The sequence below is a fragment of the Hippocampus comes genome, unplaced genomic scaffold (assembly GCF_001891065.2).
Source record: "Hippocampus comes isolate QL1 unplaced genomic scaffold, H_comes_QL1_v1.1 scaffold82, whole genome shotgun sequence".
Taxonomy (NCBI): domain Eukaryota; kingdom Metazoa; phylum Chordata; class Actinopteri; order Syngnathiformes; family Syngnathidae; genus Hippocampus; species Hippocampus comes.
In genome coordinates, this window is record NW_017805135.1 from 385440 (window position 1) to 403064 (window position 17625).

Sequence of the window (17625 nt, forward strand, 5' to 3'; positions counted from 1 at the left end):
AAGTTCAAGCCAAGGACTTATTAAGCTATCATGTAAATATCAATGGACGTTCTTGACAAAATTAAATCCAACCAAAATGGTATCTCTTTAAATTGTCTCTTTTGTCTCACAAACCCAGCCCATCTATAGTTACTTGTAATATACGGTGGTTACCTTGTCTTTACACCAATAATGGTTAGAATGTTGCTTAAAACATGCCCGCCCTGTTGAGTTACTTAAGTTTTTATGACAGCACAAGTCGGAACCGGACTTGGTCTGGCTTCATCGATCCAGGGACTCTGGTGATTGATGTTTTTTTTTTTTTTTTTTAAGTTCTACTAAAATGTTACTTACAGTATCGGTGGTAGAGATAAATGTTTTATCAAACTGTTCATAAAATCCCAGGTTGTTGATTTTTCTATTTTTATTTTTTTAACACAAACATGAGGGCCTCTGGGACCTTAGCAGGTTTTTGACGTTTGTTGTGATGACAGCTGTCGCGGCAGCTTTGAAGACGGCGGGCGAGAAGGCCCGTCTATTAATGAGGTAAGGCAACACCCGCCCCCAACGCCCTATGCCAAATGAGTAGCGAGAATTAGATGGCCCAGAGAGCCGCGGGCCTGCTCCTCCACTCTCATCACCGTCATTTAGAAAATATCTTAATGCATGGCTGCTTCCACCCCCCTTTTTGCCACTGTTCTTGCATTGTTCTTTCACCCCCCACCACCCGCACCCCTGGGAATGTACCATCCATGGCTGCGTGGGGAGAAACGAGGAGTGGAGGCCCGAGACTGGAATGTTGAACCGAAGCAGAGTTGGCGCAGACGTGACACTGCGCGTAATGACGGCAGCTCCATGCATCGAGCCGATGACGTTTTTCTGTCAAGTCGGCGACTTTTTTTTTTTTTAATTTGGAGGTAGGGCGACTCTTAGCTGAGGTGAGACACCACAATGGCAGGACAGGGATGTGTAGTTGAACACTTGACACTCACTCCTTCAACCATGTTGTTGCAGTCTGGCTACTATTTCGTGTCGCAACAGAATAAAAATAATACATGTGTTTGTTTATTTATTTATTTTTAAATCACTATTATTTTAAAGTATTTCCAGTTTATTGTGTGGTTGTTCTTTCAAGTTACTATTTATTTAAAGTTGAGATTTTGGTCACTGAAGAAATGTTACGGTAATTAAAAATCTGTGAAGAATTATTAATCGGGATTTCAATATCAATCAAAAATAATGTGTTATTTTTTTCCCCTATAATTCGTCCACTTCTACTTCTTATACAGTGTCAGCTGACAAAAGGCCATCATCAAAATAACTGCAAGACAATGGTTTAATTCGCTATCGGATGCTAGAAGAATTATCTGTCACTGATCCCAGGGGGAGGGCAAAGAAGAATCCAATCAATGTAATGGCAAAACTGCACTTCTCAGTTTTGCACTCGCGTCTGTCAGTGGGATTACACAAACCGGCCTTACATGACCTATTTAGTCCATTTATACTGACATAATGATAGGCTCTAAATCCAAAACAAAACAAATCTGTGTTAATGTGCTAATGCACTCACGGTAGGGCACTCGGCCAGTCACCAATTACCAGTCACCTTGTTTGTTAGAAGCACCTTACTGAGCGGGAAGCAGTACTTGGCTTTTGCTTTGGGCCTTTCGAAAACAACATTGGGACAAATCCCACTTGATGCAAGTCAATCGGATGGAAGGCTGTTTGTGTCCAAACAGGGATAAGCCCGCTCGAGTTAATAATTCCTGGTCCAGAGATGATAAGGATGGAGACAAACCTAACAGTTGCACGGCAGAATTGACAATCAGAGCCAAAAAGGCGAGATCTGGCATTTATTCGCATAGCTAGATAATGTTGTTGGAACTGTTCAGACAGCGATGCAACAATCAGTGCTACCGTCACCCAAACTGCTTTTAAAACTTCATTCCAAGATCCGTTCCACGAAATTCCTGTGTGTCAATATAATCCCGGATGCCTATTTTCTTGTGCCACCTGTGCCAAATTGAAGAGTAACAAGTTGTGCTGAGCATTTGTATAATCTGTCTACCAATGACAGTTAGTCTAGCGTCATCCATCTGACGTGATTTCTCACAAAAGGCATTTCAGTAGTGCAGCTGCACCTGCAACGTCACAGCACGCTCCCCACTTCTTCCTTCATGCAAATTTTTCGAGGCGCGAAAAAAAAAATAAATAAAAAAGAGAAGCATCTGTGCAGCGGGGCCAAGCACTCTCGCCACTTCCTCGGCCTTTTGTCAGCCCCACAGGCGGCCGAAGAAACTACAGCCATGCTCTTGTTCACACTTCTATATAAAAGTCACCAGGGGAAAGTTTATGGTCGACAGATGCTTCAGTGAATGATCCCGTGGACTTGCAAGGCCGGAGGAAAAGGGCTTCACAGGCGCTGTAGTCGACCCGAAGTTAACCCAAACAGCCGCCCCCCCCCCCCCACCCGTTTGTTGTTGCCTCAGAAACGGAAGACTTGAGAAAAAAGGGAGGAAGCCAAGGCGGTGGGAGAAAGACAGGCTGAGCGGAGTCCATCTTTTTTTTTTTTATGTGCAATTGTCTGGCCTCTGTCTTTCTTCCAGGCCGAGGCCTCAAACTCGGCCTCATCCCCTTATTTTTTTTCCTCTTCTGTCTGTTCCGCCAGTCACAAGATCCTTTCTTCCGACACAGATGACTTGCTCCGAATGGAGAATATGTAGTGGGGCTGTTGATTTAGCCATCTCATTAGGGACGGAGGGGTGATTATACTTTGTTCCTTCAGAGTTTTTGCGGTTCAGACTGGCTGCTGTAAAAATAGCTTTGCATTGGCGGAGAGCTGTCAAGTACATACCTGGGCAACGTGTGGGCGATTACCGGAATATTCCCGGCACACCACCAAACAAAAATGTCCCAAAAGGTATAAATACTGAACCAAAGATGTGAAGGTGGATATACAGGTGGACACAGACACGGCCGCCGGCCTCCGCTGCTACTCCAGCAGAGTTTATCGTCTGTTTTTCAGAGCATAATTTGCAGTCTCCTTAAAGTGTCGTCACACATGTCCTTTAAGTATCTCTTCACTGCTGACATGTCTTCTACCCCAAACCTAAAGTACAGGTCAAGCCGGGGATGGGGTATCTGTGTGTAATATTGGAGCATGTTTACCAATGTGAGGATAGACAAACAGTATCAACAGTATCTTTAAATTTATTAAAAAAATGTATTGTGTTTGTGTGGGGAAAATTGCAACAAAGCCCCCAAAAAGGCAAAAATGTAGAATAAAAATGGGGGGATTGTGTGATTAAATAAAATCAAACCCAGAGAACAACAGAGTTATACAGGCAAAGACAAAATGCTAAAAAAAAATATATGTTTTTAATTAAAAAACAAAACTGTGTTTGAAGGGGTCTGTATCTCTCCAATAAAAGATGACTCAATACATATATTATTACATGGAGTGTGATAGGATCCAAGGACTGTTCGATTATGATTCCATTTGATATGGTACGGCTTAGTTCGGGGTGGGCGGAGGGGTGATGGAATACGTTTCTTAATGGCATTTTATACACATTAGTTGTTCAGTGCTCTAAATGTGGAATTTCCTTTAGATGATCTCTCCAGTAATCGATGAGTTGAGATGCATCTCAATATATTTTAAACTGGAACGCTTCACTTCAATGCAAACGCATCCTGTAAATTTTAATTTTCAGATTTAAATCGTTTTTTTTGTTACACCCCTACGTGTTTGTGTGGAAAAACAAAAACCAAGCAGATGCTTGAAATGGACAACGAAAACAACACAAGCCCATTTCTGCATGTTCCGCTCGCAGGATTTGTGCATTTCCTGCCAACTGCTGCATGGTGACGACAAGGCAGCATTCTACACAAAACTGACCATGACACAATAACACTTCCAAAGCAACATGGGAGTAGTCCATTGCAAAGTATAACCACCAAGCAAGACAAAAGTGGACATACCTCGAGTCGCCCTTGCCCAGGTTGGCCATCGCGGGATGGAGGACGGTCTGGTTCTTCACCATCTCCACCACACACTTGGTGTTTAATTCCTTTTCTGCGGACAGGACAGGACAGGAGAGGACAGGACAGGACATAGTGCTAAGATGAAGACTCTTTGGATTCAGACGCCACTGCTAAACTATACCGTCACACAGTGTGTATAATTGATGAACACAATCGTAGTAAGCTATTTTCATGTGACATTCTCACCATGACTACTGCAGTGTTGCGTGTCAAGCTCAGCTTCGTGTCCAAGTTAATTGATCACAGGATTTGGCACTGTTATGTGTCCTGTTGTATTATTGTTATTTCATGTCAAATGTTCTGGAAAGTTTTTTTGTTACAGCTGCAGCTATTGTGAAAGCGCTATATAAATAAAGATGTATTTTCTATGCATTGTATACCTCCCCAAGTGAAAATACAATTCATGATTTTACAGTCTCGCACTCACTTTTTTTTTTTTTTTTTTAGAGCTGAAGCTCAAGAAGTAGCCACCCCCTCTTGCCGAACTGTTCATGCATTTGCCCACCCTGCAATACAACGGCTTGGCGGGCTGAGCAGTGGACAATGCGGCAGGACTCTCCCACGACAAGGTGTCGCTCAGAAGACAACCTAGACCACAAGTGCTCTTTCTTAAATCCAATCTGACGTCATCTTTTAGGAGACACGCAATAATCGTATCTCGGCTGACTTTGATCGCCAGGTGGAGAAAATGTTTTAAATTGCACTTGGGTTGTTGGTATGGATGTATCTCGCTTTAACACGCACGCACGCACACACGCACGCACACACGCACGCACGCACACAATAACTGTGGAACATCCTCTTGGGAAATGGAAGGGCGGGATCTGCAAAATGAACTTTTACCTCGAATGTAAGTTGGGTTTGAAGTTAATCAATACAGCAGGACACACAGTTGACATGACCCTAAATTGTCTGTTTCACAACGAAAACCGGGACGGACGATCACCAGCTCAGCAGAAGGAGTGGTCCCGTTTTGTCCACTCTTCTCTGCACTTTTTGAGGGGGACATATGATGTAACACGTCACTTTTTAATTGCTTATATACAACAAGCAAGTGGGTCAGTCACCCAGTTGCCCACCCATCAACACACCAAGAAGTGAATATTTCTGAAAATGTCTCCAGGTGGTCTTACTCAGATATCTGGTTGGTATGACGCCTGGGAAAATTAGTGAAGGTGTGAAATGCATGTTGCTATGTAGTCTAGTTGATAAGAAACAGAGGTGGGAGTCTTTTCCCCTCCCAGTCAGCGCACCTTCCTCTGGAATTCACTGCAGACTCAGTGTTTGGTTCATCCTGCTCTGATTTTAAATAGACAATGGCCTCACTCTATCACTAATTCCCTCTTCCAATGAACGCAAGACGAGTAGGAACAAGATCAGATGCTGATGTCTTTTTCAAAGGTGTCAAGACAGAAAAAAAAACAGCTGCAGTTTTCGAATAATCAGCCTGAATGCTTATTAATTATTAATGCCATAACGCAACTATTTGAGGTTACAACTGTGATTAACATTTCCTGAGGGGAAATTCAAGCTTGTTTGCACAGTGGCATGAGAATAAGTTGCTTTTACTTATTATTACTATAAAAAAAAAAAAAAGAAAAAGAAAAAAAAGTTGATTTCATTCCCTGCTGGTGTCTTTTATACAGAACAATGAACAGCCGGGGAAAATGTCTGCTTTTGCAGACTGGTTTAAAATGGCAGTCGTTATCTTTTGGGCTAAAATAACATAGTTGCTATCAACAACTCAATGATTATCAAATGAATCAATGAATATTTAGAAGATTGTTAAAATGGTTTCATTCCTCGGAATGTCAGCCTCTCAACAGCACGTACTCTATTCTCCGATTTCTGCCGTCAACCATGAAAGCAGACGTTGCATTGTTTCATAAGACATTTGCAAGCATCTGCTTTTTCTTTGGAAAACAACAATCAAGACTTTTGTCCAATTTTCTGACATGATAATTATTGACTGTACGTTTGTGCATTTTCTGCGTCGTCAATATGACATTGTCATGTTTTTGACTAAAGTGACGGAAAATAAAATAAAAATCCAATTCATCAATCAATCGACAAAATAACTGACAGATTAAGACCCGTCTTGGTTGGTCACCGCACTCGAGCGAACCCATTTCGCTCAGGGCACACACCGGGTGCTAGTCTGAAATCATCGTAAACGGAAAGCGGCTTCCACTTTCCATTGGCTGTTTCTCCCCTGCATCACCGTGACGACAAGGGAGCTCGGGTCAGAAAGCCGGGAAGCCGATTGGCCGTCGCTCTGATCTTCGAAAACCATGGCCATGGGAACACGGGGGCTCTTACGCAACATTAGCAAATATTCCCTCCAACTCACTCCCTTCCTGCCTTTGTCCCGTTTCTCCCGCCACACCACACCGCCGTCCCTCAACCTCGATTGAACCGCTCGTTATGAACAGCTTTGCATGTGAAAATGATTGAGCTTTTTAACTGGTAACCAAGTGACCATGACCAATGATTTACATCATGCGATGACAGTGGAACTTCCAAATGTCTACCTGTCCCCAAAATTGAAGTTCAAACAAAATATATCTCCACAGTAATAAGATTAACCATAGAACTGGAAACAGCCATGACAATATGATGTGACATCAAGTGAACACACCACTCTGTGACAGGATTGGTCTGCAAAAACCAGTCCTGTTTCTCTATAACGTCTTCAAGCAGTGAATGGTTTCAATTAATTTTCATGAACTGTATTTTACTTCTCTCTCTTTCGTTTTCTAACATGAATAAGGAGTGGAAAAAAATAATGGAACGTCAGGTTAGCAAAGTACCGCCCATGTGCCACATACGGCCTGCTTTGCTCTTTAATCCAGCCCACATGGTGACATTTTTCCATAAATAGGGATAGCTAAAATGTATTCATTTTCATTCAATATTTTAAAAAAATAATGTAATTAAGCAAATGGTTCATTGATTTGGTGTCAATCCAATAGAAATTGATAAAATAACCCAGTTTTCAACTGCATCATTCAATAAAATTTTTTATTCAATTTTTGGAGAGATGAAAGTCAACTTTTTGAGATGATTTACACCGATTCAGAATGTGCACTCATTTTTTTTTCTCACATTAGATTTTCATAACAATAATGATAATGAGAAAAACAATATGAACCCTGCACCAGTTGCTGCTCAGGCCCTGATAATAACAATAAAAATAATATGCAATATACTTACTAATATTTATGAATTATGGGTTAGGTTCAGCAAGAGGCGAATATTTTTTCCTGTCTTTAAATAACGTGCTGGAGTTTTGACAGAAACACAGAAGCTCTGTTCAATCAGAAGTGTTCCCGTGTGGAAACGTGGCAACTGCTGCTGCCTTGAAAGTCATTTCCACAGCACTGTCAACGACGGGCTTCATAAGACGCTTAGTCTCCTGCCACATGCGATTCTTCTTGGACAGCGAAGCCAGATTTACAGCCACCGCTAATAACTTGTCATTTTCTTTTAGGCAGCAAGTATTCTTTCAGGAGAAACTATTCGGAATGAAATGAACATGCGCGGCGAGTCACGAAACATTTGTCACTGGGAAAAATCAGTGTGTGAACTGTTTGGACTTCTCTGTAAACACACCAGGACAAAAAAATAATAGCCATTGAAAGGGTGAGTGGACAATGAACGTTTTACTTTTCACGACTTGAAAGGGAACATACTGTATGTTCATGACCATAAGACGCACAAAAGTCTCTAATTTTCTCCAAAATGGACGGGGCGCCTAATAATACCTTGTGTATGCACCGAGTTCCAAAATCTGCGTATGCTGTTGTGCGACTTCGATGACTTGACAGACTGATGTTGTGCTGAGTCACCCGTTCCACAAGGCACCACTGGAGTTCCTTGTGTTGTCTCAAAACTTCAGCTGTCAGGCTGTCGTGCACCGAGAACCCCCCACTCCCCCAATCCTACATCTTACTGGTAACTGGAGATCAAGTGTGAGTGGCACGTGTGGCCCAAGCTGTCGCTGGTCTTTCCTCGTGACCAGCTTTCTCACAGCTTGCTTTAAGAGGAGTGACTGCGCGAAATATACCGGAGGAATGTCTAGACACATTGACTCAGTTCGTCGCTCAGCCCCAGTTGCCAATGATGCCTCCTCCTTGATTTTAAGCAACGGCGGTGTTGGCAGCTGGCCAGTCACGACAGCGTGATTCGGCTGATGTGATTTAATGAAGACAAAAATGGGAGGGGGGGAGGGCGCGGCGGGCACTAAAAGTGTCGTCTGCACTGCGCCCCGAGCAGCTGTTGCTGCCGATTTACTAGCGATTGTGTGTCAAGAGGTCTTTTGCCTTCATTTGGGTAAGACAATAAATTAAATTAACAATAAATAAACAAATAAATAAATAAAGGGATAGCCACTAATCACATCCAAACACATTTGCAGGCTGTCAAGCGCATGCCAAAGCAACAGGTGATGCTGGAAAACTAGAGCCAGGCACTTGCAGAGTTAACAGTATGGTATAGTCTCAACATTTTGCTGATAATAAAATAACCAGACAGTACACTAATCGAAATATGTGGGGAAGACATTTACAAAAAAGGCGTGTAACTATGGCTGGGTGATTCATGGATTTTATCGCTCAATTTGAAGGTGTCTGGAGTATTTTATTCACTGACATGCACTGCTTAACTTAACAACATAGTTGGGAACTGAGAAGATCTAGTTTACAAAAGCGGTCAATGTTGCCAACTCAGTGTTTTGGTCATTCTATTTAGCAACTTTTTCCATCCCTGCAAGCGACTTTTTAAAAATTATTAATTTATAATCAACGGGTGACTTACATTTCCGTGAAGAAACAAACAAAATGAGCGTAACCAATTTCCCATTGTTTTGCAGATAAGGAGAAAGGAGCCAGGAGGAAGACCTGTCTCACTGAACCTACCCAAATACAAAGTGCCCATTTACATGTCGCTAAAGGAAGGATTTATCCACGTTGGAAACGTTTAACCCATTGTACTCCATGTGCTTCCAAGCTGAAAAAAAACGGACCATCTCACCTCGTCATAACATCTCCACATAAGAAAGACTAGGAGAGAGATAAGCCATGCAATTTGACAGTTCGTTTTATGTTGCATATTCAAAATGTTTTTTTACTTAGTACTCACATATACCAGACTTTACCGAGAAGAAGCATTTATTTTCTCATTATCTGTATGAATTAAAAACAAATTATTTCCATAACTTGTGGCCAGGCAAGTTATTGCTGGGGGGGAAAAAAGACTGGCTTGGTATCAGGACAAATAAATACCAGAGGGGAAAGTACAACACAAAATCTCAACTTCTTTTGAAAAATGTGATTTTAATTTGCTTTCCTGGAGGAAATACCAGAAGGAAAAAAAAAACATTAAAATGGAAAATCTGATTGTTGTGGAAATAAATTGAAGATTTTATTGTTTGGCCATATTGCTCGTATGTAATTAGGGTTTCCATGCACTGTGCATTTTGTTTCGCGACGGTTCCAAATGTAAAATTATGGCATCATTTTGCACCTCTCTCTAAAAAAAAAAAAAAAAGAGGCGGAACATTCCATTGATATGGTCACCGCCTTCATCCGAAAGCCAGGGGTGAAATATTGTGGCAATTTGGCTCTGGGTCCCTTCAGAAGAGGCCCGGCTGAGTTGGCATAATGAGTCATAACGGCCAGCAGAACGAGAGCACAAGACCAAAGCTTTATTTACTCTGGATGATTGTAATTGTCATTACCAGTGTGATTTATTTATTTAACCATGATCATTTTTGCTACCTGATGTTATTTCCCGTGATGCATCTACTCATCTACTTTGTCACTAACCTGCCACGTTCAAATCTGTTAGCTTCCTTAGATACTCGTATGATCATGGAAAGGTTTCAAATCCAGCAAATATATTAGAAGTCAACCATATTTCTGGCCGTGTCATGCATGTGTGAGTATGTCCTGGGTTATACTTGCGCCATTGTTAAAATGCTACAATATTAGAAAATAGGTTTAACAACGTCGAAAGTTCAACCCTGGAAGGCATAATTACTAGGGATGTAACGGCAATATTGCAACACTAAATTTGCCCCGACATCATCGTAATGCTACGATATTAAAAGCAATATATCTCTGTAAAAAAAAAAAAAAAAAAAAACATTACTTTTCACCCGCTGCAACCAAACACAGCATTATAAACTACATTGAACATTGTACTTCGTATCATTGAGCCAATATGACAATACTGTAAATGGACTGGCCAAGCCTATTTCTTTGTCACTGCTGTTTTGCACAAAAAGACAATATGATGCTTTTTCAGTATCATGAGCAATTTTCAAACAGTATTACGACTTTGTATGCAGTTTTTTTTATATTGCCCCTCCCAATGTTGTCATAATTACAGTAACGTTATGTTCATGTCTTTATATTGTGTTGTGACATCCCTAATCATGACCACTATATGCATCTTCCATCACAGTTTTGAAGCCAAACTGTGTTCCCAAATATCGCCTACTGGTTTCCCTCTCTACGGAAAGTACTCGAGTAAGTTTTTCTGGTGAGACAGTATTTTCACCTTTTACTCATAAGGCTGACAATGGTAGCCAGTGAATCCCAACCACTGTGCCACAGCACATGAGTAGCAAATTATTTTTTTCCAACAAATAATGTGTCTGTCACCTATCTCTGCCACCTACGTATAGAGATCGGCAGGGCAACGAAATGTTTTTTTTTTTTTTTTTTATTAAATGGTAGAAGATACATAACCAACTTGTGTTTCCGTTCCTTTTTTATGTTTTATTTGGTGGTGTGCCGTAGTAAACTCGTCCAAAAGCACGCCGATGACAACCAAACCCCCTTGGGGTCGGTAATCATTACGACACATACTTGTCAATTGGCGAATCCACCCTGACAGGGAATTGCCAATATAAAAGAACGCTTTTCTCTAATGGAAGTGTCGCTCACCTCTCCTGTTCATGGGCCGAACGCGGACCGCCACCTTGACGTTGGAGTCGTCCAGGCTGGGCTCGACCATGCTTACTGCTTTTAGCCGAGCCAATCAGCTCGTCCTCGGCGTCACGATCATCCAAATACCGAAACTACCGCTGGCTGTTCCGCTACCAGCCAGCTAGCTTCGCCCGGCTCTGCTGCTCCACACATCGGGCATGACCACGGGTGTGTGCTGGGGAGTGAGATATCTCACAGGAAGCTTTCTACCACCACTTAATTTCTTCTTTTAATCATAGTAAATCCACTCAGGCTGAAAAGTGAGACTTTAATTAAATAAATGGGGAAAGAGGGGTTAACCTCGTGTAGCATACCAGAAGCTAATTTGACAGGCATATAAAAAAACATGCTAGCCAAAACGAGACGAGGAGACGCCGAAGTCACCCAGCCGAGCCAGGAAGGCGGTCATTGTTGCTTATTTCCCAAATAACATCTCCAGACGAAAGTCACTTTGCGGTAAACCCGGCGCGTAGGACTCATCAGGTTAGTTGGCACCGTTCAACAACACCGAGAAGCGACGGGGAGGCAAGCGGAAAAAAAGCACCCGCCGCCCGGCGGCGGTCTTCACAGCCATTCCCAAACGCGGAATGCCCTCCTCTTCCTCCACCTACTCCTCCCCCTTGTGTGTCAAACGCCATGCCAGCTTCGGCCTTCGGACTTCCGGGTGTGGTCTCATGGCTTCAAAACAAAGGTGTAAGTCTGACCAACTCAATTTTTAAAATACGGACCTTGATGGGATGACCATGTTGAAGGCTTATGTCAATAAACATAAATTGAACGTGTGTGTCCCTCGCGGACCCTCGTGAGGATAAGCGGCTCGGATAATGGATTGATGGATGTCCCTCAAGGTGTCGAAGGGTTGAGAATCAATCACTCTAAAGGTGACGTTACTACCATAAGCAAAAGCGAGTACAGACGGACAGCTAACGTCTAAGATAAGCGAGTTTAAAAAAAAAAAAAGAGAAACTCTGCTAAATAAAATTCTCCGCGTAATCTCTATTATATGTGAAATAGCTACTCCGTAAATAGACATTTGTTTGACAAATAGCTGCACTACAATTCCGTAAAGTCACCCAACAGTTCTGCCGTCACGTGAAGAAACGCGACACCTCGGGAGGGAGATTTCAAAATAAGGGGACTGACACAGTGACGTTGAATTGCATAATCTGAGGCCCCCCCCCCACCGCGCGCGCGCACGCACACACACACACGCACACACGCACGCACGCACGTACTCTTTCGCTCAGCATTCGTTTTCGATGATAAGCGATGCTTTTGTGGAAGATAAAAATAAGAATTAGTTTTTGGGCCCACGATGGTCGGCCAATTCCGTTTAAACAGGACACTTTACAGTACTACACTTGGAATGAAAGTCTCATTTCAATTTGTTTTTACGTTTAGCACTCCCCCCAGTGGTGGACATCACCATTCGTGTTCTATCCCCCCCCCACACACACACAGTGTGTGTTCTAAAATAAAGACACAGGCCAGAAATGGAATTAAGATATAAAGTAAAACTTTATCATGACAAACAAGTTTAAAGCCCTGAGAACCACGTCTTTATATTACTAACCATATGAACAAAAGTGAATGTGTGAAAACCACTTTGCCAAAAAGTGCTCCTCTTAAATACAATCAGCACAAAAAAACAAACGTTTTAACAAGCATTCACCGCCGTTTTGTCCACGTTCTTCTTTTTTCCTTGTTGTTGTTTGAATCAGAGAAAAAAAAACTATAATATTTATATAGAAGTCATATCATCATCATCATCATGTCCGCATAACAACAGTACAAAAATATGCACAAACCCCACAGTTGAAAGAATATACGGAGCATTGTACAAGCCAAAGACAACATCAAAGAAAATTGATAAATGAGGTATCTGATAACCATTTTGCATAATGCGCTGATTTTTTTCATTTAATATATTTTCGTTGCTTTTTTTTTTTTAATTTTTACAATTTTTTATTGAAACAAAGATCAGGTTAGTTCTTTATCTTAAAGCTAAATTAACTCCCCCCCACTTTTAATTATTATTTTTTTTAAACGTGCAGAACTTGACAGCTTCCCGTGTGATGAGCTCGACTGCAGTTACTGCCGACTAAACAAAGAAACAAACAAAAACTCCCAAAATGGAACAGCAAACAGTCAGTCTTAAGTAGCATTCAGCCAAGCCGCGGCGCTGTTTCTTTCCTTGTTGTTTACCTTGAATGTTCTCGCTAGCCGCATTGAGGTATTGTGGTGTGAAAAAGGGGGTTGGGGGTATTTTTTTTTAAGCACTTTTTAAATGATGTCAGAAATATCACGACAGCCGCATTCACTTAGATTGAGCTAGCCTTGAATGCTAATGCTAGCTTCCGTCCAGTATCTTCTACTATCGGAAGTGACAGTATCACAAAGTCTGACTGCACCTAATAAGCATAAAGTGGCATCACTTGTGCATTAGCAAGTTGGCTAGTGGAAAGTTCGCATCACAGATAATCGAAAAGAGACGCCAGTAGCGTTTCAGAGGATTGTCAACAAAATTGGCGTTTAGCAGTAATTAAGTAATGATGCTAAGGTTGCGGAACTTGTTCACACACACTTTGTCGATAAAATTAGCATCCCCTAGTCAGCTAGCAGGAATTGTTGCTTGTACAAATCCCTGATAGCAAAAAAACAGCCACTATTGGCAGTGAGTGTTTTTAGGTGCTAAACTCCACCCACGTGAACGCTAATGATGCTAATTTATTGCAGAAAAAATATAACAAACAGAGTATGTCATGTAAACTAGAGGAGGTGCTAGTAAAATAATCCCCCGAAGTCATTAAGATCCTAGTGTCTTTTGGGGGCGATTGTCAGCAAATTGGACGTACCCCAGCGCTAATGATGCTAAAGTGTGTAGCTGAGCTTGTTCACACAGACATCATTGCTAACAATTGCTCCCAGCTCATGTGAAGTAGTGCTAGTTCAAATCCTGGACAGCAGAAAATAGCCACCATCAGCTTTTTTGTTGGACTCTCAGCAAACCGGAGGGTTTTAGGAGCTAAACTCCACCCACATCAATGCTAATGATGCTACTGTATGTTGCAGAACAATTTAAATTTATAGCATGCGCCAAATCAGTCAAGAGATTTTCGTGGCTTTTGGGGGGGATTGTCGGCAAAGTGGACATACACCAGTGGCAATGACGCGAAGGTATGAACCAGAACTTGTTCACACAGGTATCACCCAGCTCATCAGCTAATGTTAAGAATTGCTCGTTCAAATCCCAGAATGTCGAGAGGAGAGATTTTTGTGGGATTATCGCCAAACATGACATGTACCAACACTACTGATGGCAAACTCATTTATACATTAGCATACACAAAGCAGGATAAAAGCTGTCTAGCAGCTTTTTGGAGGATTGTCAGCAAACCGGGTGCTCATCATTGCCAAACTGAACCCCGTATGAAATGCAAAGATGCTAATGTGTGTTACAGACCATATGTATCTGAACTTTATCACACATGCCCACACATACACACCGGCAAACAGTCATTCTAGGCCCAAAAAGTTTTTAGTAGAGCCGCTCTAAAGGATCTGTCCGTGTCGGTCCTACAAGATCCATTAGGTTGTGAAAAAGGAAAAAATAAATACCAAACTAATGTGATGTGTACATGATGCCCACCTGAATAAATGATTCATCATTGTGTGTTACATAAAAGCGCCATATAAATCTGATGCATTATTATTAATATTTGATACAAACTTGTCTTTTAAGGCAGCGCCTAGCAATGCTCACTAGTAGTACAATACCCTTGCAGAGTCTATGTGGCAACAATGCTGCCCTCTGCAGGACACACTGGGACATTCTCAAGGTGGAAACGAAACAAAGGATATTTCCAAATCCCACTCAATGGAAAGCTGCTTGACCAATTATTAATTTAAGGTCCAAGTACTAGTACGCTCTTGTTCCTTTCTAGTAAGACAATCCAACACGAGAAGGAAAATGAATAAATGCTGAAACGGCTTGTCATAAAGCACTGAAAACTGCCTGTAGCACCTTTTACAAGAAACCTGGGATTTTTCTGCATTTTATTATTTATTTATTTTTTTTTACAGTGTCACCGTTATGGGTAAACGTGGTTTTCAAGTGTTACACACACTTCTCCTCTCATGTTGTCGATGACAAAATCTCAAGGATTGGTTCTGATGAAAAAGCGGCTAAATGCTTCTGATCTGGTTGACCCATTCATAACCTCAATGTGCTCTGTAATGGCATCAACACAGACTGAGGGAAACAAGCTAATCTAGTACTAAGAATCCAAATTCAGGATGTCATGATGCTGTGTGAAAATCGTGTCTATGGAAACGCCATAATGGATGCACACTTTCTCCCGCCTGTTGTGTTGAAGGCAATTGTCCCACAATTATTTTCTACATCACACCAGATGCTACACTGATGTCAGCTAACTGGCTACAGCTGTGAGGCGGCTATTTTGTCACTGTTCTGCATATTGTTCCCCCGCCCCCACCACATTTTCGGAGGCAATAGCCAAGCACTAACTGTGTTCAGGAAGAAAGACAAAAATCTAATAAAGCTTTTTTTTTTCCAGCATCTCCATGCCTTGTACATTAGATTAGAAACCAACGGCGACCACCTTTTTTGGTATCTAGTAGCTGTGCAATAATAAACGGAGGCTAAAAATCAGTTCAAGTTCATGTGATTGTACGCATGCAACAAGAAACCCCAATTAACAACATTCCTAGCCAAGGTCTAATCATGGAAAAGACCCCCCCAACCCACCCAAAAAAGTGGTACAACTGAAATTAAAAAAGGAAGAGAAATGAGGTGTGTGTGTGTGTGTTACAAAAACCAGCAGCAGAAGCAGTAGACATTTTCTTTGTCAGTTCCCACTTCTTGGGGAAGGGAGGGGCAGCGGCTGTGGGGGCTTCTTCCATCACGATTGCCCTATGAGGTATATGCAGTGTGGCTCTCCACGGAGAGTCTCATGAGGTATTTTTTCCAAGTTCGTCTGTAGGGGTCTGGTGGGAGCATATTTGATTTCTTTCCCCAAATACCTGAGAGAGGGACACCATTTTGTATTTTGAGGATGGTCCAACGAAGTGGGGCAGTATCCCATCTGTTCCGTCGCACATTTCCGACGTGAGCCGCCCCCACCACACTTCAAAGGGAAGGACCATGAGGTATTTTTTCATTTTTTTTTTCCTTGAAATCACCCGTGCCGATTATGGCGTCCCATCATCCACTTGAGGAAAAAAATACCTGACTCAAAAAGAGAAAAAAAAAGTTAAAGAAAAAAAAAAACAGCATATGAAAACATTGAGGTTAAATGCGGTTGAGCTCCTGAGGTAAAAAAAAAAAAAAAAAAAAAACACCACTGCAGGTTGGGTGATTGAGGTATGTAAAAACAGCAAAAAAATCATTCTAAAAATACAGAATCAAAAATAAAGATGACAAAATGGAGAAAAAAAAAAAGATTTTTTCAAGTTCAGTTGTGACGACACCTGTCAATGGGTTTTTGGCTGCGCTGATTGTGTCTAGCATGAGTTTGTGTTCGTGTGTGTATGTGTTGTGTATATGTGTGCGTGCGTGTGAAATGCATAGTTGTGTTGTCATGTTCTATTCTTGAGCTTTTGTGTTCACGATTGGACAGCCAAGAGGTGGACAGGCTTCATGAGGTATTTGTTGTGCAACAGTCTGTAATCTTTCTCACAGGACAGAATATTCATGCTGGGCCCGGGGCATGGGGGAGAGAGGGGATGTTTTTTTGGGGGGGTGGGGGGGGGGCATCAGGAAGGGACCAGTTACGGTGACCCATTGGGAGCCGGCTCAGCCGAACCAGGGGCCCTGGAGGAGGAGGAGGAGGAGGACGACGTGGGACTGAGGGTCTGCCTCGGGGGTGCGGAGAAGCCAAAGCCAGCACTGGTGGAGGCCGAGGCGGCAGTGGACACTGTGGGCCCCAGCAAGCCTCCGGCCTTCTGGGCAAAGAGTGTTCCTGTAATACGTGACATCATCACATGAACAAAATGGCAGCTTGGAATGTGATCACTGACACTTTTCTACTGCTCACTAGCTTGGCTTGCTTTTAGTATACTGGGGGAAAGTGAAAGACTGAACGCGAGCTGAGCTTTTCTGTCGGCAAGTTTCCATATACTGTATAGTCAATGCAGTTCACAACGTAATGCGCAAGTGCATGCTGGGCGATGCGGATGAAGCAAAACTTGTGCGGATGGAACTTTCTTACTAATCACGGCTGAGCTTGCCAACATTATATGACCCACCTCAGAAAACAGGTAAGCCATGACTGGTCGTTACCTGAGCCCTGAGCAACTGTGAGGCCATTTTCAGTCGACAGCAAGTGGCAGCACCAGGCAAAAAGGCCGCCCAATGAGATGGATGATAATGGATGGATTTTCCTGTGTAATTCATATTCTACAAATGCAGTATTAATCAGAATGCCGCCTTTAGGCTAGTAAACATATTATTGTAAAACACATTTTTTACTTGATTTCCCCTTTAAGTCCAGGAGTTGAATGAGTACTTTTTACCAGTGTCTTTTCTGACACGAGTACTTTTACTTCGTCTCAAGTGTGATGTTAATGAGCTTCATTTAGACTAAAGTAG

At 42.1% G+C, this 17625-nt stretch overlaps 2 protein-coding genes across 3 annotated transcripts in view; both read right to left on the minus strand.

Annotated features, from left to right (window-relative positions):
• kif13ba (kinesin family member 13Ba) overlaps positions 1–11624 on the minus strand; it is a 31948-nt gene extending 20324 nt beyond the window's left edge. The window contains exons 1-2 of one of the 2 annotated variants that reach the window (XM_019866566.1): positions 10974–11624; positions 3961–4054 (exon numbers count right to left, since the gene is read on the minus strand). In XM_019866566.1, the coding sequence (XP_019722125.1) occupies positions 3961–4054; positions 10974–11043 (164 nt within the window). In that variant the 5' untranslated portion in view covers positions 11044–11624. The remainder of the gene's footprint in view (positions 1–3960; positions 4055–10973) is intronic. The other variant, XM_019866565.1, reaches the window with a different exon arrangement.
• An 890-nt stretch (positions 11625–12514) lies between these two features.
• The window catches only part of LOC109513880 (AT-rich interactive domain-containing protein 3B-like), an 89791-nt gene continuing 84680 nt past the window's right edge, over positions 12515–17625 (minus strand). Inside the window, exon 9 of the mRNA XM_019866579.1 lies at positions 12515–16996. Within this exon, the coding sequence (XP_019722138.1) occupies positions 16806–16996 (191 nt within the window). The 3' untranslated portion in view covers positions 12515–16805. The remainder of the gene's footprint in view (positions 16997–17625) is intronic.